Genomic DNA, 25,102 nt, shown 5'->3' with positions numbered 1-25,102 from the left:
TGTATTCTTCATTTTCATCTATAAATACACTCATTCTCCGTTCATTCTTCACACCTCTAAACTCGCGTATTTGGTGCAGGACATGCGTCGTCGTCCGAACTTCCACTGCTTGCAGGCTTGCAAACTCTTGATCGCATCATTCCTCCTCAAAACTAATTTGAAGTTGTTAACTGCACATTTTTTTTCTTTTTTAGAATCTAAATCAATAAATCATGTGGTGGTGTTTGGCTTTCTTGACAATGAGTTTTGTTGGGAGTTTTGAAACGTCGATTTAAATTTTTACTATGCCTTAGAGCATGTTTCTTCATTATACTATCCACACTTACAAGATTCGCTTGTTATAAGTAGTTATACATACCAATTAATAACCCATAGTTTTATTTTTTATCACTTAATAACATAATCTAATTCTGATTAAGATCATGCACATACTGTTGAACGCGTCTCATTATCATTTAACACTTAACGAGTCATATATTTTTTTTATTGCTCATTACATGGAGTGGTTTTTAATTATAACTTCCAATCAAATAAATTTACAAACAAGAAAAATATTTAAGTTTCATTAAGCAACTAAAATTGCATAATAAAAAAATCCAAAATTAAAATAAAAAATGGAAGTTGTACGTAGACCAACATCAGAGCCGTCCGTATATATATATAGTATATATATACACGTTGGTAGTTGGTACATACACTTCACTTTTACCTAATCGTTATTAACTAACGAATTTATATTCAAATAAAAAAATAAATTCCGAAATCACGCAAAGCCACATACTCGTGAAATCACTTTAGCTTCTTCATTTCTCAATCCCAATCTTCACATTTCCAAACCCTAATATTACTCATCCCTTCCAACTTTCTACGTTTTTTCTCCACCGATTTGCTCTGTTCAGGGAGGATTTGTTTGTTTGGGGTGCGCTGCACTGCAAATGCTGCTGCTTTGTCGTTAGTATATAGCTCGGCGTTTTCGCTTCGTGATTAGTGACTTTTTTAAGGAAGGGTTGTAGCTTTGATCCGATCGGATCGAGGAGCTAGGGCGGCGCTGTTTGTTTATTTAGGGAAGAGGAAGGAAGTATGCCACTCCAAGATCAAGGGAAGAAGGTTTGTTAGGTTTCGTTGCGCGTGCGTGAATCACTGCTGTTTTGGTCTTTTGTTGGAGCGTTGAAATTGAAATATGAATTGTGATCTTATCTCCTTCTTCTCCTGAAGTATGGTGTTTTTTTATTGTATTTCAAAGCTTTGTTTTGGATTATAGATCGAGTTCTGCAATTTCTCTCGATTCTGTTGTTATGAAAAAATTGCGGACAGAACCAGACTTTTATGATTATGGAGACAGTTTGGAGTTGATTAAATGCTTCTGTTTGACAAAATTGAATTCTTATTTGACTTGCGGTTTTGAAATTCAAATTTCTGTCGGCTAGCTGTGTGTTTGATAGGTTTGACAGCCGTACTTTGTTTGATTCTTTTGAAACTTTATGTGGAAATATAGGATTAAGTCTTCTCACTATAACAAACAGGGGGTGTATATTGATGACACTGTTTACAGCTTCACGGTTTAAGCTATTTTTTCGTTGACAGCTTGTGGGGGTGTGCTTGCATATACTTTTTTGTTGTACTTGCTTCTTTCCTTGTCTCTTAGATCTTTGCTACTTTCATTTAGTTTATATGTAAATTTGCGAATAAAAAGTTTTGTATCCTATTCTGAATTTGAACAGTATGTACTTCAAAATGATAATAATGCTAATATGTTGCATGGTCGCGTCACACTTGTCAGATCCTGAAGGAAGCAGAATTCTTTACAGACTATGGAGATGCAAATAGATATAAGATTCTTGAAATTATTGGAAAGGGCAGCTATGGAGTTGTTTGTGCTGCAATTGATACACATACAGGAGGAAAAGTAGCTATAAAGAAAATAACAGACATTTTTGAGCACATGTCTGATGCTATTCGGATTTTGCGTGAAATTAAGTTGCTACGCCTGTTACGCCATCCTGATATTGTGGAAATTAAACGAATCATTTTACCACCCTCTAGGAGGGACTTTAAAGACATTTATGTTGTTTTTGAGCTTATGGAGTCAGACCTTCACCAAGTCATAAAAGCTAATGATGACTTGACACATGAGCATCATCGATTTTTCCTCTACCAGATGTTACGGGCTCTTAAATTTATGCATACAGGTAACTTATCGACTGCACTCGCAGGATACTATAGATAAAACCTTTGTCTGTGTTTTAGGTTTCATCATGGAATGTATTGTTTGAATAATTTATATTTGTCTTTCTTTTATTAACTAATGTTTTTTCCAGCCAATGTATTTCATCGGGATCTCAAACCAAAGAATATACTGGCAAATGCCAACTGCAAACTTAAAATATGTGATTTTGGACTAGCAAGAGTGGCTTTCAGTGATGCTCCAACAACAAGTTTTTGGACGGTACATAGTTTCTGCAGAATTCATTATAGGTTTAGGGTGTTTTCATTTCTTTTACTTTTGCGTTAGTGACGAAAGGGTAAACTTTCTGAACGTTTTGTTCTGCTGCAGGATTATGTTGCTACAAGATGGTACAGGGCTCCGGAGCTGTGTGGTTCTTTCTTCTCTAAGGTAATAAAACATGGCATGTTATCACCTTCGTTCCTTTCTCAATTAAGATTTGACTGCAAAGTTCCAATGTTATGGTTTACATTTAAACAATCAAATATCATTAGTCCGTGGAATAATTATATTGGGTCAATGTCAATCATGAAAACAATTTCCTTGCAAATCATAATTGGCCCACATGACATCTTGGGTTATTAGTATTGGAATTTCCTTAGTGATTTTTAATTTTGTGGTGGTGATAGAAGTTTGAAAGGATTTAGTTTTTATTATATATCTTTATGTCTTAGCTTCTGATCATGTCTAGTGAAATTAGTAGTGCTGTAGATTTAAAAACAATTTTTGTTCAGGAGGGCTATTGAATTATCCTGGAAGTTGATATTTGTATTCTTCAGAGGTAAATTGTGTCAGGTGGTTTTTCATAATGGATTTCTTACTTTATTCTTCTGAATTCTCATTTTTCTTTTTCATACTTTCTTGCAGTATACTCCTGCAATTGATATTTGGAGCATAGGCTGTATCTTTGCTGAAGTCTTGACGGGCAAGCCTTTGTTTCCTGGTAAAAGTGTTGTGCAGCAGCTGGATTTAATTACTGATCTTCTTGGGACAACTTCATCGGATACAATTTCTGGGGTACTGAACAGAAATACCTTATGTAGATTATTTTTGTGCATAATACTCTCAAAACTATGGGGCATAATGTTGTGCTCCTGGATGTAGGTACGTAATGAGAAAGCCAGGAAGTATTTGTTGGATTTGACAGAAAAGCGCCCAGTGCCTTTTACTGAGAAATTCCCAAATGCAGATCCTCTGGCTCTCAAATTATTGGAGAAGATGTTGTCATTTGACCCAAAGGATCGTCCAAGTGCTGAAGAGGTACTTGGTGCCTAAATAGATCATGATATTGCTTTTAATCCTTCGTATATCATTTGACTTTTTTATGTATAATCTCAGTCAGTACTTATTTTTGTTTATTTGGACACTAGGCTCTATCTGATCCTTACTTCAAGGGGCTGTCTAAAATTGAGCGAGAGCCATCTTGTCAGCCAATCTCAAAATTGGAATTTGAGTTTGAAAGACGAAGAGCGACTAAGGAAGATATTAGGGAATTAATATTCCGGGAAGTATTGGAGTACCATCCTCAATTATTGAGGGATTACATATCAGGAAACGGTGGCACGAGTTTTCTCTATCCTAGGTGTCAAATCATTCTTAACTCCATGCTTATCGACATTTTGATATGATTCTTACTTTGGTGTATGTGTTTTTCAGTGCCATTGGTCATTTCAAGAAGCAATTTGCTTACCTTGAGGAAAATATTGGGAAAAGTGGACCTGTGATTCCTCCTGAGAGAAAGCATGTATCTCTTCCAAGGTTAACCTTTAATTTCTGGATTCATGTTTTACTTGTTGAAGGAGCAACTCTCTTGGCTGTTTTTAGAGGAACAAGGCCTTGATCTTTTTTTTGTCTGTCCTTGTGCAGATCTACCGTGAATTCCTGTCCAATTCCTCCCAAACCAGTAGGAAATAGTTCAACATTCGATAGTCGTCAAATCACTAGAGAAATGTCAACTGCCACCATTTCAGGGGATATATCGAAGGTTATGCGGCCGCCACCAAGGGCGCCTAATGGTATTGAAAGATCCCTACCTTGAAGTAACCTGTTTTTTCATAGTAGGCCTTTATTCAATAAATTCCACCCAAGGCTTTAAATTTGTGGCCACTAAACTAGGCTTGTAGTAAGTTTGTGTGCAAGTGTATTGTCTTTTATATGCTAACAAGCTCTTTAACCGTTGCAGCAAAACCAGCAAGACCAGCCGGGCCTGTTTTACCTTATGAAAATGCCAGATATGCGAATGATAGTCATGACGGTAGGATATACGTCCAGAATGCCATCTTTCATCAGTCGATCTCTCCACATTGTTATCACAGAAGTAACTCAGGGAAGTATACTCGGATAGCTTCCGAGATGGAAGCATCTCAGTTGAAACAAGCAGTTAAATCAATAAACGGCACGGGTCTTGAGATTGATTCCAAAGGACAAGCTCAATACACCCCATCTAAATTGAACTCCTGCACGAGTTTCGACATAAATAGCAATCCATACTACCGGTCTCAAGTGAAAGCAGGAATGTTGAACGGACGAATTGCTATTGATGCGAAATTGTTGCAAGCACAGAGTCAGTTGGTTGCAGCGGGAGCTGCTGCTGCTGCTGCTCGGGAGGTTGGTGCTGTTCAACTCGGACTTACATGAGAGATGATTCGGTTGCATGACGATAGGTTTCCTTTGTGATAACTCGGGGCAAAAAGGGACGTAGCTTCATTATGATCTGTTTGTGAGAAACAAGGTTGTTGTCTTAATCTTCTAGTTTTAGTTCATTGTATAGCAACCCTTCATTTATTCATATATCCAATCTTCTAAATTACTACTGTTTTATGCCGGAGTTGTTTGGTAGGAAAGATAGATAAGATCAACTATGATAAGAACATATATACACACACATATATATATATATAGGTATGTGATCAAATACTAACTTTTTACCGTAATAACTAATAACTAAATATCAATTTTGTATGTTAAAAATATCAACGCAAAGACATAAATTTATCAATCTTTCTTGTGTTGATAAATTATATCTTTTTTTAAGGAGGATCGACGATGGTTCCCCATCTACCCCCGAAGTGACTCGGACACCCCCGACCTAACGGTCGGAGGTGAAGCGTCTTACCACCGAGCTGCGCTTCGTTGTCGGGATGGGAAGGAACGAGTCAGCCAACCTTTCCCCAAGCACGGGTCCAGACCAGTTAACTATGTCTTTTTGTATTGATATAATTATGTTTTTTTGTTGATAATTTTAATACACAGAATTGAAAGTTATTAGTTATTACTGTAAATTAGTTAGCACACTAACGCAATCCTATATATATATATATATATATATATATATGAAGTGTATAAGTAAAAAAAATAGTAAAATCTCAAATATTGAATCAAAAAATATATACATACATTTGAAAAAATAATTTATTTTACTAACTTCTAAAAGTTGAAAAAATTGAAAACTACTGTCAAGTTAGGTTGCAGACTATTTTATTTAGGATTACTCAGGTTGAGATTTGTTTTATACCATAAATTTTCATTCGAATTGTTGATCTACTTGAGTCAATCTATGGGTTTAAGACGAATAGGTACTCACTCCGTTTCAACTAAGTTGAGTCAACTTTTGAGCACAAACATTAAGAAATTGTGTGAATAGTAGAAGAGATAAATAAATTTGTAAATATAAAGAGAGAGTAAAGTAGATATGGAATAAATTAAGAATGATTGAATGTTTTATTTTTTGTTCAAAAAGGAAATAACTCAACTTAATTGAGATGTCTAGAAAAAATTACGATTCAACTTAGGTGAGACTCGGAGAAAAATATCACATTGGAATTTGAGAGCGGATCCATCACACATTTTCAATTATTCTTCATCTATTTTTATACTTCTATATTATGTCTTGTATGAATGACTTACTACATTGTTACCTAGAGCTGTCTTAGTCATAAATGACAATCTATCTAATTCTTAACCAATCGAATAGATTTACTCAAAATCTAACAGTGTGACAGTGACAGCCTAACTAGCTAGCTAGCATGGCTAATATAGCATTTACCTATCTGCACAAATGAAACCTAAGATCCATAGGATTTAGTACAAGAATATTAAAAATTTGTTTCTTCATTCTCGTGAAACGATATTAAGAAGCTCCTCAAACGGTAACTCATTAAATTCCCAACGGTGATCTCACATGAATACAATTCCCACATTGTAACATCCAAATAAAATTGTTCGTGAAAAATACAAAACAAGAGAAGAGTTAGAGAGAAATCTCACTAAAATTTCAAGAAAATGGAAGCATTGTGGAAATTGGAAGACAAATGGAACCTCTCAACGCAAAAGGCCATAGCCATATTCACATGCGCCTCATTCCTACTCATCGGCGCATGTTTCGCCGCCGCCGCCGCCTCGCGGCGGCGGCGGCGCGTGCATCAAGTGGCGGCGGCTCCGAGGAGGAGCGTGGAGGTGCTGCTGGGGTCGGTGGGGTGGAGCAGGCCGCGGATCGAGTGGGAGGAGATCCGGCGGCCGGTGCTGGTGAAGAGGGAGGGGCAGAGCCACCATGACTCGGCGGCAGCGGTGTGGCAGCGGCCGATTCTGATGGGAGGGAAGTGCGAACTGCCGAGGTTTAGTGGACTCATTCTCTATGATCAAAGAGGCACTCCACTTCACCAAGGAATCATGTGCAAACAGGTCCATTTTATATGTCCTATAAATTATTTATAGTCATAGTATTAAATAAGTTGGGAATATTTTTGTCTTTTTTGGTTCGGCCTTGAACCTAGGCGAAAGATGCGATCGCCTAGAGTCTAGGCTTAAAAGATCTAAAAAATGTCTACTATTTGTGCCGGGATTCATAAAATGATAGGATCATAGGAACAAGGTTGATATGTATATCACCAAGTTATTTCTACTAACAATAATCTGCGGTGGACGATAAAAATTTTAATATGTAAACCTAGAGAAAAATAACAATTGAAATATTATATTAGTGAAAATTAGGACTTACTTTATTATAATATAAATTTATTGAACATAGAAAGTACTTCTTTCGACCGTGAATAAGAGTCTCACTTTGAATTGACTCGAGTTTTCAGAATGGTAATGGAAAGTGAATGACAAAAGTTAGTAGTACGTGAAAGATAAAAGTTAGAAAAAGGTGAATCCTACTTTTATATACTTCGTTCGTTCCAAGTAGGTGAGTCATATTCCTTTTTCGGCATGCACTTTATTCTTGTTCATACTTTACTCTCTCTTTCTAATACTTCCCCTTCCCACTCAAAATGTCCACATTCATGAGTGACATGAGATTTTAAGAGGAGTTGTTAAGTGGAATAAGTAGAGAGAATAAAAGTAGTGGAATATTTTAATGAGGAGAGAGCTAGGAGAGAGAGATTTATTTGTAAATGTAGAAAATGATGAATGGACAAACTAAAAAGGAAATGTGACCATCTTGAATGGGACGAAGGTAGTATCTTATTCTATTCTCTACACTTTAACCTTTAATACACCAATTTCTTATATTACGTGCTTAAAAGAAATGACACAAGTATCTTGGGACAGAAAAAATATTAGTTTTATAATATATTATGAGAAAAATAAAGATATTGTAATATGAGGCTTAAATAAGTTAGTTGTAGGTGGTCTCATTTATATATATTAGTTTTATTATAAAATGTGAGTGAAATAAGTTGGTGTAATGTGAGGCCTACTTACCATTTATGGTACAAATAAAATAAGACTCTTATTATGGGACGGATGGAAACGACAAAATATGACTCTTGTTATAAGACTGAGGCAATAAGAATTAGACATTTCTATGTGGTCGAAATGCAGAGACAAATGAAATCATTTTTCTATATCAGTACCGATTGTAGAGAAGATGTGTTTTTTAAATGTTTTTTTTATTTGATTCAAATATAATCATATATATTGAAAAAGCAAGCTGCCATGTAAATAATGTGTTATATTTTTTAATTAAATAAACATGTGATAACAAAAGATGAGTTTTATGAATTACTACATTGTTCCTACTAATTAACATACTTATATTTGGGATTTGTAGGAGACGATGCAGGCTCCAACTACATTGAGGGACTTGCTATGACTTTGGTGTATTATTTTAGTTATACTTTGCAGAGAGTTTTGTCCTAATCATGTTATGTTAAAATTAAATTTCTAGCTTAAATTCTAGTTTTTAATAAATAAAAGTGGTTATTATTAGTTTTTAGTTCATGTGCTATTTTCTAGCTTAAATTCTAGAGTTTTAGTTCATGTGCCAATTTCTAGTTTGAATTTTAATTAGGAGCCGAAGGTCTTTGGGTTTTGTTTATATATTTTATGTGCAAATATCTGATTTCACTTTTATTTTAAGCTCACGACTCCTGCACATTCAATTTCATGTTTTTAAAAAATGTTTTCTTTGGATAATGTCATATCTTAGTTTTTTGAATTTAAGTGAATCAACATTTATTTTTATTTTCTCATATTTCAATTGTTTGTGTTCAAAAATTTCGTAAGTTAGTTCAATTGGTTTCGGTCACCTCTGTCCTGCCTAATTTAGTTGAGTCGATTATCATATCTAAATTTGTGTTTAGTTTAGCAATGATATAGCGCATATAATAGAAAAGTGAGCTATATATAATTGATACTCCATCATTATCTAGTAAATGCAGATTGCATATTTGCAATACCATGTGATAGTAAATAGCACCAGAACCAACAGGTTCTATGCAGTTGGCAGTGCGGAACTATAGCAGTTCGAACTATGGTGATCTTGAGGTCATGGGCTCAAGTCCCGTCACCCGTTAAGAGACTTTAGGCCTAAATCCAGTTGAGCAGGATTAGTCGGATTCTGCCAAAGGCGGGTTCGATACACCTGTGATCATACAAAAAAAGTAGCATCAGAAATTTCTACGTAAAAACTTTATTTTATTTGAGGCGGTTTTTCATTTTTGATACTATATCTTTTTCATTTTACACAAGGCCAAATTTGTCCACTATTATTAATAAAGCAAGTATTAAATTGGCATCAAAACTATTGTAATACTCCTCTTCATATTTGAGTATATTATTAAAAACCTTAACATACAAAAAATTATACTAATTAGTACTACTAATTAGATTATCGAAATGAAACTAGTACAATTTCTAGACCAAATCAAAAAAACGACTTCGTTATAAAAATAGTTTTTTTATGCCCAAATTTACCACTTTAAACTCGCAAAATTGTGCATGTAGTCCTCGTAAGTCACGAGTCAGTTATGTCTAAAATATGAACAAAGTAGTAATTAATTGCGGATATTATTAAACAAAAAGTACAATGGCTCTCTTTTTTAATGTTAGTTTTTTTACTCTTGTTTATAATTAAGTTAACGCAAAATAAATCATTCAACTTTTCGTAAAATCCAATCAAATAAATTTAATCTTTACCGTATAGTTAGTTAATAAAAGGTTTACGTTAGTATGTCTTTATCCATAATAAAAGAAATTGTCACACTTTAACCACATGAGTTTACTTGGTGCTTTGTTTCTAAATGTAAACCAATAGATTTTTGCCTTCTTCCACTATGATTTGAATTGAATAAAATTTATATACAGCCATATTATGATTTATATCAAACAAGATTATTTTATTAAAATTCATAAAAAAATAATAAATTAATAATTCTAATTAGTATGTAAATTATTTTACCTATTAACCAGTTTACATCGGTTCTAAACAGAGATTACGAATTTATGATTATTAATTCATTTTCTCTCATGATTCCCGCTATAATTATTTAAATAAAAAGTATAAATTATTATTTTCTTGTTTTATTTTCATAATTTACCAATAACTTAAAATATAAAATTTTATTTCATAAAATTTTAAATCTTAAAAATTAGATAATTCCTTAATTTTCACTCTATATTTACTTTTTAGGAATCAAATAATAGTAATGCGATTGTTTAGCACCACTCATAAAATAGCTCTAAAATGAATAGAAAAAAAGCATGTACTTTTCTAATATGAAAAGAAAAAAGAACATGTTACTTTTCTATAAATCTAATCCAAATATTCATCCTTACTACTCAGTTCAATATATAGAGACATTTGGGTAGAACTATAATCAAGTCAAATTCTTTTGACAAAATACTCCACAACGCAAATTCTTTAAATATAATCCAAAATAATCAGCCTTTACTACATAGTTCAATAAAGAGAGTTGAGTAGAACTACCATCAAATTAAAATCTTTTGGCAAAATGTACAAATTAACTCTTAAAATCCAATCCAAAAAATCAGTCTTTACTAGTACAGAGTTCAATAAAGACATTTGAGTAGATCTATCATCAAGGCAAAATCTTTGACAAATATAAATTTGAAATAAATTTATAAATGGAGTATCTTTTAAACAATATTGGATATTTGTATGCTACTAAATCACTAACTAATTTTTCTGAAAATAAACGCAGCCACGTGAGAAATCATTGCTTCATTGCTATATAATGTTAGTTCAATAATAAAGTTTCCACCTACCTCTTGTGATTCTCCTCCATCTCTCCACTGCAGTTATCTTTTCCCACACAAATCATGTTACACTTTATAAAGTATTTTAAGGACTCGTAGTTAACTTATAGATTTTATTAAGTAATTAAAAGGTTCGTACTAAATGTTTAGATTTCATAAAATATTTTTAGAATTTATTTTGACAATAAGATGTATGGATTCATGAAAAAGAAAAAGAAAGATAGATAAATAATAGATTTCGAAGTATTTTAAAGAAATTATATTGATAAGGACAAATAATAGAGGAATAAAGTGTTTTAAGGGTGCATTTGGAGAATAAATTAATAAAAAAGGATAAATGAAGAATCGGTTTTATTTAATATTTTAAATATTTATTTTATAATAAGATGTATTATAGTAAAATAAAGAAAAATAAAGTTTCCATTGAGGATTTGATTATAAATTTTTAGATCTGTTGAGTAATACTTTAACTATTAGGCTATTGAATCTTTTATGACAACGACTGAAAACAAATAGTATTACTATATTTTTACATTCAAAAGTGACGATTATGATATTTATAGATTCGACTCTAGAGATATTTAGACTCTCCGAAAGATTCGAACCCCCTTCTACCCCCTAAATCCACTACTACCTTTTCATTGTCATCCTCAACCTCCGACGCTAATTGAAAATTCTCCATCCGAACTTTAATAGTTATACCAAAATTTTTAAAAAAAAGTGTTCTCTATCTCAAAGAAGATGTCACACTTTCTTTTTTAGTTTATTCCACAAAATTATCAAATTTTCTTATTAGTAAAAAAATAAATGCTAACTAATACTTACAAGTAACCATCTTATCTCTTATTCCTGTATTACTTTAATAACTGTTTTCCATTTTTATTAATACATTTAATCATTTTTTTTATTTAACTCATTAAACACGCTCTCCTAAAATAAGTATTCATCACCGCCCTAATGTAACATTTATTGGAAGTATAGTAAAAATTAGATTCTTTAAGGTCAATTTGGTCATTCCACATATTCTTTATTCTTATCATTGCATTGTCTACCCACATGAATAACAACACATCACTCCATCATTACTTACTTTCTGAAATTAAACAGAAAAAAAAAAGAAAAAATAATAAATGTAATTTGCATGATTCGCCGAGATCCTGTGTATAAATAGGGGCGGGAAGTTGATCCACATTCTCGCTACTCAAATCCAATTTCCTGGTCTAAATCATTTCCTCTTGTTTTCAAGGGGAATTTTTTGATTGTTTTTATTCTTTTTTCTATTCAATCTTCCGCTGAATCTGATCCGAGCAACTGCAAAATGTAAGTTTTGCTTTCCGAGATCTCATTCGCTTCATTTCTGATCCAATGTGCTAGATCTGTTTGAGAATTCAATGCGTTTGATTTCGGATCTAAATCATGCAATGTAGTTTAGGTGGTGGTTTAAGCTTGTGCTTGCTGAGCAGTTATGGTAAATGTTTGATTTGATTGGATGTTTAGAGCCGAGTTAATGATTTTGATGTTTAGTTAACTTAATTATGCTTAATTGCTTCTTATTATGGAAATACTCTGCGATTAATGACCTAGAGTTCGTTTTTTTTTCTACATTGGGGAAAATTAATGAGGTTTATTGATTTTTTGCGGAATTTGATTGGAATTGTTAGGTCTGGAGATGCAAAAACTTGATCTTGGTAACTTGCTTTTGCCTGTGGCTTAAGTGGAGATTTAGGTTTTAGGTTAATTTTCATTGATTTGAGCATAAATTTGCTGCAGAATCCCCCGTGAAGATGTCGACATTTACTCCCAAAAATATCCTGATTACTGGGGCAGCCGGATTCATTGCATCACACGTTGCGAATAGGCTAGTTCGAAACTATCCTGAATACAAGATCGTTGTTCTTGACAAGCTTGATTACTGCTCCAATCTGAAGAATCTATACCCTTCCAACTCCTCTCCCAACTTCAAGTTTGTTAAGGGAGACATCGGTAGTTCTGACCTCGTGAACTACCTTCTCTTCACTGAGAACATCGACACGATTATGCACTTTGCTGCTCAAACTCATGTTGACAATTCATTCGGCAACAGCTTTGAGTTCACCAAGAACAACATCTATGGCACTCATGTCCTTCTGGAGGCCTGCAAGGTTACTGGGAGTCAGATCAGGAGGTTTATCCATGTCAGCACTGACGAGGTGTATGGGGAGACGGATGAGGATGCTGTTGTTGGCAACCATGAGGCGTCACAGCTGCTTCCCACGAACCCTTACTCAGCAACCAAGGCAGGGGCGGAGATGCTTGTCATGGCCTATGGTAGATCTTATGGATTGCCTGTGATCACAACTCGTGGAAACAATGTTTATGGCCCGAATCAGTTCCCCGAGAAGTTGATTCCCAAGTTTATCCTCTTGGCCTTGAGAGGGCAGCCTCTGCCTATCCATGGCGATGGCTCTAATGTGCGGAGTTATCTCTACTGTGAGGATGTTGCGGAGGCGTTTGAAGTGGTTCTCCACAAGGGAGAAGTTGGCCATGTGTACAACATTGGGACGAAGAGGGAGAGAAGGGTCATCGATGTTGCTCAAGATATATGCAAGCTGTTTAACAAGGATGCTAACAAGTGCATTCAGTTTGTGGAGAACAGGCCATTCAATGATCAGAGGTATTTCCTTGACGACGAGAAGCTGAAGAATTTGGGGTGGGCTGAGAGGACTGCTTGGGAAGACGGGTTGAGGAAGACAATGGAGTGGTACATCAGCAACCCGGACTGGTGGGGTGATGTCTCTGGTGCTCTGATACCGCATCCTAGAATGTTGATGATGCCCGGTGGCACGGATAGGGCGTCTGAGAAGTCTGAATCGGAGTTGTCTGGTAATGCTAGCCAGGCCAAGATGTTGGTCCCGGCTGCCAAAAACAGCGACTCGCCTCAGAAACCAGCCTACAAGTTCTTGATCTATGGCAGGACAGGGTGGCTTGGTGGCTTGCTCGGAGAGCTCTGTGAGAAGCAAGGGATCCCTTACGAATATGGAAAGGGGCGTTTGCAGGATCGTGCTTCACTTTTGGCAGATATTGCTGCTGTTAAGCCTACTCATGTCTTCAATGCTGCTGGACTAACAGGTAGACCCAACGTTGACTGGTGCGAATCTCACAAGGTGGAGACAATCCGAACCAATGTCGTTGGCACATTGACTCTTGCGGATGTCTGCAGAGAACAAGGTCTTCTAGTGGTGAACTATGCGACTGGCTGCATATTCGAGTATGATGCTGCACACCCTGAAGGCTCTGGGATCGGGTTCAAAGAGGACGACACCCCCAATTTTGCTGGCTCGTACTATTCCAAGACCAAGGCGATGGTAATAACCCGAACACTGCAATCTGTGATCAACATTACATCTCATTCTGTTTGTATACTGACTTCTTTACATATTGTCTGCAGGTAGAGGATCTCTTGAAAGAGTTCGACAATGTGTGCACGCTAAGAGTCCGGATGCCAATATCCTCCGACCTTGAGAACCCGCGCAACTTCATCATAAAGATCTCCCGGTACAACAAGGTGGTGAACATCCCCAACAGCATGACAGTCTTGGACGAACTCCTCCCAATCTCGATCGAGATGGCCAAGCGAAACCTCAGGGGAATATGGAACTTCACCAACCCTGGCGTCATCAGCCACAACGAGTGCCTGGAGCTGTACAAGAAGTACATCAACCCGGAGTTCAAGTGGAGCAACTTCACGCTCGAGGAGCAAGCCAAGGTGATCGTTGCTGCCAGGAGCAACAACGAGATGGATGCGTCCAAGCTGAAGAAGGAGTTCCCGGAGCTGCTATCCATCAAGGAGTCGTTGATCAAGTACGTTTTCGAGCCCAACCAGAAGACCTCTGCTGCTTGAAGAGTGTTCAGATTTGCATACATCACTTTACATTACAATTACATATTGTAATAGTTTTTATTACTGCATCATGTTGTTACTCTCTTTATTGTATGTTAATTTAGAGTTTGATCAACGCCTTTGGCTAAGTTGGTCGTGCTTGTTTGTGGGTGTAACATTCTTCAAACATCGTACTAAATAAATATACTACATACAATTGTCACATTCTTCTTCATTTTCTATATTTGAGTTGATTCTTTAGATATTCGGAGTATAAGAAAATTCTCGATAAATAATACTCGGTTCGTCCCATTTGAAATGTCTCATTTTTCTTGGACAAAATATCTCACCACATGTATTAGAGCATTAGAAAAGGATAGAAACCATTTTTTTTTTCTGAGATGAAAATGTGACATTCAAATAGAAAACGCCAAAATGAAATATGAGACATTTCAAAATGGATAGAAATAATAGGAGTAATTCTCTTATTTATGTAGTATTTTAAACGAAACATCCATTTTTAAGTTACGATTCACTTTGACTGAATTATTAAAACTCACCGATGGTCCTATTTTCCATTTATGAAATATTGAAATGTAAGTATTAATTTATATTATGTGCTCCAAAGTTTATTATTCGTGAATTAATCATAATAGATACGGGCCGGGTTCGGGCTCAATGACTGTTGTAGTTGGATTCAGACTATAAATACTACCATTCCCGCCCTCTGCCATTGAAACGGAGAGAGAGAGAGAGAATGGTGCGGAAGAGATTGCTGCTGCTGTTGAAGCCATCTTATGATCTATCGCTTCACACCGCCTCCACCGCCGCCGCCACCACCGCCTCCTCCTCCAACCGCGACAAGGTATCAAAAGTTTACCCTCAAAATTCAATTGTTAGTTTTACCGTTCAATTGGAGCTGGTATTGAGGTGTTGCGATTTCACTCTGTTATGGAGAGAATTATTCAATAATTAGATCTTCGCTTTTGAGATTCATTTGTGTTCGGTTCAAGAAATCTGGTAGTTTCCCCAATAATTATTCTGCATTACGCATATGTTTTTAATATTTGGGGAGAATGCCCAATTAGGAAAATTGGTGCAACCTAAATACCTAATCATGTAGCAATTCCCATGGATGAGATTTTTTATTTTATTTTTCACTCAAGATTGTCGATTTATTGTTGTGGTAAAGCTCCCTCCGACCATGAAATAATGTCCCCATTTGACCGGTGCGAGTTTTTAGAAATGTGAAAGAAAGTGGATGGAAACAGTTAGTGTGATACGGGTCCCACTTTTATTCAAGAATCAATCCGTTCTCTCTGGTGTGAAGAATGTGCTTTTGAAGAAGTTGCACGAGCCCACATTCCGTAGTTGGGAGTATTTAAGCTGTGTGATATGGTGTATATATCATCATTTTACTTGATGCTTGTAGCCAGTAATAATGTTAGAATCTGTTACGGTCTCAATTTATAGAGAGGAGAAGAAGCTAAGCTCAATCGGCTCAGTTGAGATGCCAGCTGGAGGGCCACGTCAGTTCAAACAGAAGTGTGAGAGAAGGAAAGTTGAGGGGTCTAAATGCAAATGAGAGAGAAGGAAAACAGATTGAGTATAAATGCAGAGACTCTCTTCTCTGATAGGGGTCATGAAAATTGTGTGTTGTGTGCGCTGAGCGCTTGGGCTAGGATCGTAGATCCGATGCATTTACCTTGGTTACTTCTTCTATCTTGTTTATCGTTATCAATTCCTATTGTATCGTCATTTCTTATCGGTTGATTATCACTTCAATATCATTCAATTTCTGCATTTTGTCTTTGTAAATTGCTGTTTTGGTGTGCTCTTTGGTTGTGGTGTGAAGTGTGGGAGAAGTGTTGCATTTCCAGCTGAGATTGAGCTGAAATCGCATCAAGTGGTATCCAGAGCTGTTCATCCTCGGACATAACGGCGAAGCGAGCTACGGAGGTGAAATTGTAGGGCGATGGAGGCTGAGAGGAGAATTGGGGAAAGGTTGATCGAGGAGGCTGAGAGGCGAATTGGGGAAAGGTTGTTTGAGTTGGTCCAACGGCAGGAGAAGATCGATGCTCGATGTGACAAGATGTTGAAGGCAGTCACGGCTATTAAAGATCGATTACAGGGGAGCGGTGGGGCAACTGCCATGGTAGATGTCGAATCCAGCCATGAATCACTTGTGGAAGAAGATGATCCGATTGTTCAGTTGCGGAGTCTGAAGCAGGTATCACATGTTCGAAGTTATATCGAAGCATTTGCTACATTAAACTCTAAGGCTGGTATACAAGAGGATCAAGCATTGAGTTTATTTGTGTCGGGGTTAGTAGATGAAATACGGGTACCGGTTTGTTTGTTTAAACCAAAAACATTAGATGAGGCTTATGCCCTATCTAAGCTTCAAGAGCTAACATTAACTGGTGTATTTTGGTGTGACCGTGAGGAGAGTAATCTTCGGAGAAATGAGAAATTGGATGTGAACTCTAAGGTCGAAGGACTTAAGTATGAGTTTGATGAGTTCAGTGAGTTTGCAGATATAATGGAGACTGATAAGGAAGCTTCTGAAGGGGTTTCAAGTGGTTCGGATGAGGGTGGTGATGGCCTTGTCGATTTTGGCAATTCTTTGAATTTTTTCTTGCATGACGTGAAGGCTGGGAAGAGGCTCAATCATGACAAGATGAAGGAAACTGAATTAGGGCCGCATGTTACTGATTTTTCAGAGTATAACACTTTTTCTGAAGAAAATAAACTCAAGGAAGTGGAATTTGTGCCAAGTGTTCGACAAATTGCCACAGTGAGGGATATTGCTGTCACTTTGAATGTGGTGAGTAATTTGACGAGGCGGCCTGTTCGCTTCCCTAAACCCTTGGTGAAGATGAAGTTCACGGCTCAATATGATGAAGAGATGGGTGGTAAGGGAAATGTGCAATGGGCATCGGCTATGACAGGGGAGAACCGAATTCATGTGCTTGTATTGAAGGAGTTAGGTTGGTTATTTAATGGAGATTATGATGCATTTGGAGTTAATAAAATCTGTGAAGAGGAGAGTGAAGAGTTGAAAGAGATGAGGCATGGTGAAACAGAATCTGGAAAGACATATGGAAAGAAAAGAATGAGAAGGGGGTTCGTTGTTACAGGGGACAGGAATAGGGAGGAGAAGGCTGCCACATCGCAGCTTACGGAGTGGGTTACAGTGCCACTGGTTGGTAGGGTGAAAGTCGATCTGCTTTGTGACATTGGTTGGTTGGTGCGGAAATGGTTCATTAAGCCTAAGGTGAAGATGAAAATGAAGGAGGTGGAGCTAGGAAATCTAATTGCTACCTCTACACTAGAGTTTGGAGAAGGGATGAAGACGGGACCATGGCTTCAGAGCTCCCTTATTCTTACCTTCCATTTAGGAGGCTCATATTTCGCTCTATTCTTGCCGACAATGACTTGTTTCCTTCCTTCCTTGAGGACAAGGAAGCTTAACGGGGGGGAGTATTGATACGATCACAATTGCATGGCTTATGAGGGAAGATGAAGCTTACGAAGTTTGTTGTCAGAGCTTGGCCAAAGAGGTGGAGACGGGTGAATCTACATTGAGACTGACACAGAATTGCTTGCTGATAATAGCATTTGATGTATTGGTGAGAGTGTTGAGGTGGATACGAGAGAGATCAGTGAATTGTTTGTTGGAGGCTTCTGTTAGGGGCAAGAGACATATAAGATCAGAGACGGAGGCAGCTGGGGAGGGAGAAAGAGTCTTGTGCTTGAAGAGGTTGTCGGTTGTGCAAAGTCATTACCTTGGGAGTGGCTGTTCGCTTGGTCCCCTAGGCCAATGGCAAGAAGGTCAAGAGGCTTGTCTTCGTGATTCCTTGCGGACAAGGAATCTTAAGGGGGATGGATTGTTACGGTCTCAATTTATAGAGAGGAGAAGAAGCTAAGCTCAATCGGCTCAATTGAGATGCCAGCTGGAGGGCCACGTCAGTTCAAACAGAAGTGTGAGAGAAGGAAAGTTGAGGGGTCTAAATGCAAATGAGAGAGAAGGAAAACAGATTGAGTATAAATGCAGAGACTCTCTTCTCTGATAGGGGTCATGAAAATTGTGTGTTGTGTGCGCTGAGCGCTTGGGCTAGGATCGTAGATCCGATGCATTTACCTTGGTTACTTCTTCTATCTTGTTTATCGTTATCAATTCCTATTGTATCGTCATTTCTTATCGGTTGATTATCACTTCAATATCATTCAATTTCTGCATTTTGTCTTTGTAAATTGCTGTTTTGGTGTGCTCTTTGGTTGTGGTGTGAAGTGTGGGAGAAGTGTTGCATTTCCAGCTGAGATTGAGCTGAAATCGCATCAGAATCACACAATGGTTGCCTCACTCTCGTCACTCTAATACTACGTTGTGCACACTTTTATACGTTGTTGCTACCAGCCAGAACCATCATGGTGATGCAGATCTGTTATGAGATTGAGTTATCTTGACGAATAAAGTAATGTATTACGTAATTAGTTTGAGTCGTTTTGGTTTGATATTCTGTTAGGAGCTATTACGTAGAACTTTGAGAAGGATAGTCAGATTTGTTTATTTTATCAGTATCAGCTGCCTCTCCATTTGATGCCTTCTCAAATGCTCCGTTCGATTCTCAGATGACATTCCTTTTATTCGTTGATGATATTGCAGGTGTTGGAATACTTGGATAACAGGACGTTGTCTCACAAAAACACGGTCAACTTCTGCCAGAAAGTTTTGAGCAAAAAATCCGTTGAATGGGAAACTGCTCTCCGTAGTGAGATTTCTGAGCCTATCCGTGATGTTGATCTGGTCATTGCAATTGGAGGTGACGGCACACTACTACATGCAAGCCATTTGGTGGATGATTCGATCCCGGTCCTTGGAGTAAATTCTGATCCCACTCAACCAAAAGAAGTAATTAACTTCACTGCCTTCTTACTCTGCTAGATCAGATGCCTTAATTTGACTTAGAGTATTACTTTTTCTAATTCCTTGTTGTGTCTACTTTAAACTAGGCATGTTTTCTCCTGTTATTGTATCTTATTTAACATTAATTGTTTTCCTAACAAAATAATGTGGTATTTAGGTAGCAGAATTCATTGAAGAATTTGATGCAACAAGGAGCACTGGATATCTTTGTGCCTCCACCGCCAGCAACTTTGAAGAGGTTAGGTTTCACAAAATCTATTTATATATTTGAAACCTTCGGCTGCTGGCTGCTATTCGAGAGTATGACTTTGATTGAGTAACGAGTTTCTGATACCAGTGGAAGTTAACATAAATACGTAGAGTAGGAATTGTCTCTCGGTCTAGAAACACACTTTCTAAGTTCATACCCACTGGTTTTTGAGAGCCCTGACCCGACCTTCTTTCTTATTGGCATGCTATATTTTATATGTTCTCCGAAATTGTGAGTTTTTTCTTTTTCCACGCTTGCAAAGATCGAACTGCACACGGGTGTCTCTTAGTTATTTGGATTGGCTAGGCATGGATTATTTTCATGCTTAGTATTATTGGTTTCACAGATTTAATGAGCAGTTAATTGTTACGGAATTTTTTGTTCCTAACTCTAAGTTCCCAACATGAAATAATGACACTCTGTTTTTTGTTTTCTAGGTGGTAGATGACATCCTCGAGAATCGTGTCCAACCATCTGAACTATCACGGATGGCCGTTGCTATCAACTCAAAGCCTATTCCTACTTATGCTCTCAATGATATTCTACTCGCTCATCCATGTCCTGCAACAGTTTCTCGATTCTCATTCAGGTTGGGAAAATGGAAAATGGTTTGGTTTTCTTATTTTTAAAAAACACACAAACTGTGTGTGATTGGTATTCTTTTTTATATAGGATCAAGAAAGATGGGGAGCCCTCCCCTCTACTTCACTCGAGATCAAGTGGCCTCAGAGTGTCGACAGGCGCTGGATCAACGGCTGCAATGCACTCGGCCGGTGGATTTACAATGCCAATCTTCTCCAGGGAGCTGCAGTACTTGGTGAGGGAACCCATTGCTGCAGGTTCAAACTTAACACATGGGTTTGTACAATCGAACGAGACAATGGATATCTCCTGGTTCTGTAGAGAAGGGAAGCTGTATGTTGATGGTTCGAATGTGTTCCATTCTGTAGAGCTAGGGGATACGATAGAAATGTCTTCTAGGGCTCCGCAGTTGAAAATGTATCTGTCACCCGAAATTATTTCACGTAACAAGTGAATACACATAGATCTATACTCACTATAATTGTACGATGTCTCAGAGTAGTTTGCAGATGGTAATCCCAGTGTTGCATTTACTAATATGTCGTTTTAGTTTCTATCAGAACGACAGTTGGGTGTTAAACGAACGAGTTACTCCTATGTCAGTGTCACTGCATGCTTGAGGAGGTAACTGCAAACATGGTTGCAGTTTCATTTTCAACTATAGCTTCATCACCTGCCATTATTAAGCAAGAACGGAATTTGATATCATGAATCAATATGAATAAACAGAATGTAAGAACCAAGATGAACGAAATCATTATCGAGAGTGTTATTAAATGTTGATCATTATTGAAAACTAAAACAAAGATGAGTCACATCAGAGTAATTCTACACATCAGAGTAATTCTACCTACATCTGAGACTATATATTGCAATAGTGTAGCAGTTACGGGGCTTACATGAACACATGAGGTCGACTACGGGATAGTTGAGGCCGCTTTATAGGTGAAAGGATAAGATTCCTCAGAGTCATTGAAGGATTTGCTGGGCGCTGTCCAGCTCCAACGCCAAAAGAAGGATGAGAACTTGGCACTCGACTACCAGTTTCAGCAAGACCGGCCGATTGTTTGGCAGGTGAGCCACCAGACATGTCAAATGTGGAGTTAGAATTGTTGTGTCGTGCCGACCACATGTCATCTCTTGGCCCTGGAGTGTCAGGAGTGAGAACTGACCAATCTGCGACAAATAAGCCGGACTAGCACTTTTGGAAGAGTATGAGAATAATTAAATATGCCATTATTGGTATTTTTCAAGAGATCAAGTAGAACATTGTGTTATGCAGTAAAGATTAAAGTCTATAGGTAAATATCAGGGTAGAGCAGAACCGTGTAAATATCTATGTAAGTGAAAATGGCGTCAAATGTGCTTACCTGTCCTGATAGAGTCTCTTCTGTCTGGTTCTGAGAACATGTTAGCTTCTGGCCTAGTGAAGAAATTGTTTGCAGGCTGAATTGCTGAACGCTTCATTGACTCGATTTCATTTCTTGCTTGATCGTACATATCATCGAGTTTCCTTTTTTGCCTGGCAGTGACAATAAGATCATCATTAGTGACCAAAACCATAATTAAAGTAAAAGAAGAGCAGTAGATTGACCTGCACTTTTCTGAAAACTTTTCTTGCAGTTCCACTTTATCCTTAGTCAGATTCTCATTCTCTTGTTCCAATATCTGGCACCTCTTACGCATTTTCTGGTACGCGCCAATTGTCTCCTCCATTTTCTGTGTAAGTGCCTCTTTCATTAATTCACATTTCTGCCGATACTGAGCCGCTAATTTATTCATCTTGGCTTGCATCTCCAATTCTTTTTGCCCAATATGAAACATGAAACTTTTGTATACACACTTCAAAGCTAAGACCTTTTAAGGAATACTTAATTTACAGAAAGGGCTAGATTCATAGCCTATCATGCATAATCAATCAAGAAACATTGTGCTAGATTCATTAGTTAAGGATACATATTTGAGGAGATAATCCCATCATGACCATCTGCACAAAACAACTAGTATGTCATGGAATGTGGTGAATGGCATATGATATTAACTTAAGAAAGGTCAAATTGACACAAAACAAAGGATAAATTAATCAAGAGACTGTGTCTTTGCCAGAGAGTTTCCTTACATTGACCCATTCGTCATTTGGATTGATGTCCAGTGGCTTCATATGACTGACAAGTAAAAGGACAACATTTCAAACAAATTAAAACCAAATGACTCCACAGATAACCACAAAACTATACCTTGTCTACATATTAGAGACACATGAAGAAGGGAAATATATGATTGAGTTCAACTTTCATTGCATCAGATGGGTAAAAAACTTCTGACACACAACATAAAAGCTAGTCTATAATGAAATTATAGACATAAGATAAAATGAACAAGTTTCAATTTGTTATCAATACCTTCTAGAGAGCACTTGATCACAAATAGGACATGAACCATCATTACTGAGGATCCTACCAGCATCTTCCGTGCCTTAAAAAGTCATTAAGAAAATCTGACAAGACACACCAAAATGAAGACTTTGATAGGTATAAAAAGTATGCGAATTAATCCATTCGTATTTGGATACACATGATGTGACCACATGTGGTGGCGACTGCTCGCCCTTCCAATTCTCGCCAGCACGCATTGCATCTCATTTCAGTGTCTCAGAATGATTTAATCAACACTTCGTTCTTTTGAGTTCAACTTTGCAATATGCTGATAACCTGAGAATTGTAATAAGAAAACTAAAAACCAACTCAAGACTTAAGCTTATAAAAAGTGTTAGGCACAATAAAGCTGTTTAATAGTAATATCTAGCCAGTGTACTGTTATAAATGGATTCTTAAACATGTAATGCATAGTATAACAGCCCCCCCCCCCCCCCCCCCCCCTCTCTGCATTCAGAAATCCTGAATTGCAAGAAAATCTAGTGGTTACATCTACAGATGAGTTGAGAGGAAAATGCATCTTTGCATTTACTAGTTTAAGCAAATAATGAGAACTGGTATCAATCTAGATCAAAATTCCTCTTTGACCTCAAAAAGCAGAACCTGCATGCTTAACCACAACACAAGTCCTGGATTCCAATTCAAACATAGATGAAGAAAATCTCAAAGATTATAAACAAGATCAGGTGCAATTCAACATCTTCGTTTTATCAAAAAACCACTGGAAACACTTAGTATAGCTACGCTACATAGAAAAACTCGTGAAGATTAAACTCTCAATACACGAGAAAAATAAAACCGGTACAGCTCAATAGATCTAGTTCGCCATCCACTGAAGCAAAATCTGCAGGAAAAAAGCATCAATTTCAAACTTATCGCGCACGATGCTCAACTGAGACCTCTATCGTCAAATAAATCAGCAAATCAAACAATTAACCAATAGCTATCTAGTATTCCTAAAATCGGAAGCTAAATCACAGAAAAAATGGAAGCTCGCGAGCACTGTACACAGAATTCAGCAATCGAGCGAATAGATTCAGATTGCGGCAGAAATTAGGCAGCGAAGCAGTGTACAAAACTGACCTTTAACTCCGGAAACAAACGGTGGTTGCTGAATTCAGAAATGCAGAGAAACGGTAGAGAAATCAAAGCACAACGGAGCTAGGGTTATCGACTTGGAGCGAGATCGCAGATTGCGCGGCAAAGACGAGAAGAAATTCCGCGAGACGTTGAAGATTTAAATTATCTGCGAAATGGTAGTTAATATATAACCTTTTTAATTAGTGTAAAATTATTTTATGTCCCAAATGAAATACTCAAACAATCTATAGGAGTATATGGTTATTAGCATGTAACCTCTCGTAATTATTAAAAATATGATGTTTTTTTTTATAAATTTAAGAGTTGGCATAAAGAAATCATAGATACAACGACGGAAATGAGGTATATGTCGTTACGTACCCATACCAAACGAGTGGTTAGAGAATAGAGACGATCCAAAATCTAATTGGCCTAACAAAACCCTCGTTTTCCATCTTCGGCTTTAATTTGTTTGATGCAACGGCAGGAGAATTAAAATTGTAACCTCCTCAAAATTTTGGAAAATTAGCAACCTTTGTAAAGTTCTTCAAAAACATTTATGTAACTTGGAAGAACTTACTCTTTACTTTAACCTTATTATTCTATTATATCAACAAATATATCTCAAAATCAACACAATCACACTTAACAAGAAGAACATAAATTCAGCCTAGCATGAACATGGAAACAAAAACCACTTTTTCAATTTATATAAAAAAGAATTACGTATAATGTCATTCAACGGAGTAGTATATAATTAGAAAAGCATAATATATATTGTGATAATTTGACATATATATTATCTTAAATTACACGATATTACCATATGAAATAAAAATTGTATAATGAATCACACTTAACAAGAAATACGTCCAAAGCTGTCATTCAACCTCACGTGGACAATCGATAAACATGGACATGACAACAAAAACTAACTTTGCAAAATAAATATATTGCCATTAGAATTTACAAACAAAAAAAATTGCGATTAAACACAAAGGATTTTTAGTTATTCAAGATTTCTCTGATCCCCAATTCCCCATATATTTTTACATAAAAGGATCAATAATCATAATTCAACACTATTTCTATATGACATTATCATATATCACGAGATTAAATATCAGAGTAAAATACATTAGTTCGAAAAGCGTTTATAAGACTTAACTCTCACAACCACCAAATTAAATTCATATGTGGTCACTAAAAAAATTAATAGTAACTTATCTTTTTGTTAACAGTG

General features: G+C 36.8%; 5 protein-coding genes across 10 annotated transcripts; 4 read left to right on the top strand and 1 right to left on the bottom strand.

The window, feature by feature from the left end:
- The first annotated feature begins 753 nt into the window (after positions 1–753).
- On the top strand, positions 754–5,044 carry LOC121777491 (mitogen-activated protein kinase 15-like). The gene is made up of 10 exons (XM_042174764.1): positions 754–1,107; positions 1,781–2,189; positions 2,319–2,446; positions 2,555–2,614; positions 3,092–3,241; positions 3,329–3,484; positions 3,595–3,806; positions 3,881–3,982; positions 4,091–4,239; positions 4,407–5,044. Exons 1-10 carry the CDS (start codon positions 1,081–1,083, stop codon positions 4,859–4,861), a joined length of 1,848 nt encoding a protein of 615 aa, XP_042030698.1. The 5' UTR covers positions 754–1,080; the 3' UTR covers positions 4,862–5,044.
- Positions 5,045–6,377: 1,333 nt separating this feature from the next.
- Positions 6,378–8,419, top strand: LOC121777492. Its single transcript, XM_042174766.1, has 2 exons — positions 6,378–6,904; positions 8,277–8,419. Exons 1-2 carry the CDS (start codon positions 6,506–6,508, stop codon positions 8,316–8,318), a joined length of 441 nt encoding a protein of 146 aa, XP_042030700.1. The 5' UTR covers positions 6,378–6,505; the 3' UTR covers positions 8,319–8,419.
- A 3,392-nt stretch (positions 8,420–11,811) lies between these two features.
- LOC121776444 (trifunctional UDP-glucose 4,6-dehydratase/UDP-4-keto-6-deoxy-D-glucose 3,5-epimerase/UDP-4-keto-L-rhamnose-reductase RHM1-like) lies at positions 11,812–14,805 on the top strand. The gene is made up of 3 exons (XM_042173618.1): positions 11,812–12,043; positions 12,494–14,067; positions 14,151–14,805. The coding sequence occupies exons 2-3, from the start codon at positions 12,508–12,510 to the stop codon at positions 14,601–14,603; spliced, it is 2,013 nt and encodes a 670-aa protein (XP_042029552.1). The 5' UTR covers positions 11,812–12,043; positions 12,494–12,507; the 3' UTR covers positions 14,604–14,805.
- Positions 14,806–15,324: 519 nt separating this feature from the next.
- On the top strand, positions 15,325–20,881 carry LOC121775751 (NADH kinase-like). Of its 3 annotated transcripts, none has more exons than XM_042172788.1 (5): positions 15,325–15,447; positions 19,252–19,497; positions 19,670–19,750; positions 20,200–20,351; positions 20,435–20,881. In XM_042172788.1, exons 1-5 carry the CDS (start codon positions 15,340–15,342, stop codon positions 20,796–20,798), a joined length of 951 nt encoding a protein of 316 aa, XP_042028722.1. In that variant the 5' UTR covers positions 15,325–15,339; the 3' UTR covers positions 20,799–20,881. The 3 variants fall into 3 exon arrangements, with proteins under 3 accessions (XP_042028722.1, XP_042028720.1, XP_042028721.1); XM_042172787.1 differs by lacking the exon at positions 15,325–15,447 and adding an exon at positions 15,459–16,812; XM_042172786.1 differs by lacking the exons at positions 19,252–19,497; positions 19,670–19,750; positions 20,200–20,351; positions 20,435–20,881 and adding an exon at positions 16,056–18,824 and having other exon boundaries at positions 15,335–15,447.
- Positions 20,767–24,021, bottom strand: LOC121775752 (E3 ubiquitin-protein ligase CCNB1IP1 homolog). Of its 4 annotated transcripts, none has more exons than XM_042172792.1 (10): positions 23,863–24,021; positions 23,563–23,623; positions 22,917–23,055; positions 22,747–22,819; positions 22,464–22,509; positions 22,301–22,331; positions 21,939–22,194; positions 21,715–21,866; positions 21,244–21,520; positions 20,767–21,017 (listed from the first exon to the last, which is right to left on the bottom strand). In XM_042172792.1, the coding sequence occupies exons 3-10, from the start codon at positions 22,984–22,986 to the stop codon at positions 21,014–21,016; spliced, it is 909 nt and encodes a 302-aa protein (XP_042028726.1). In that variant the 5' UTR covers positions 22,987–23,055; positions 23,563–23,623; positions 23,863–24,021; the 3' UTR covers positions 20,767–21,013. The 4 variants fall into 4 exon arrangements, with proteins under 4 accessions (XP_042028726.1, XP_042028725.1, XP_042028723.1 ...); XM_042172791.1 differs by having other exon boundaries at positions 23,585–23,623; XM_042172789.1 differs by lacking the exon at positions 23,563–23,623.
- Positions 24,022–25,102: the final 1,081 nt, after the last annotated feature.

Source organism: Salvia splendens, chromosome 18 (genome assembly GCF_004379255.2).
Source record: "Salvia splendens isolate huo1 chromosome 18, SspV2, whole genome shotgun sequence".
Taxonomy (NCBI): Eukaryota; Viridiplantae; Streptophyta; class Magnoliopsida; order Lamiales; family Lamiaceae; genus Salvia; species Salvia splendens.
This window is presented reverse-complemented; position numbering and strand designations above follow the sequence as displayed.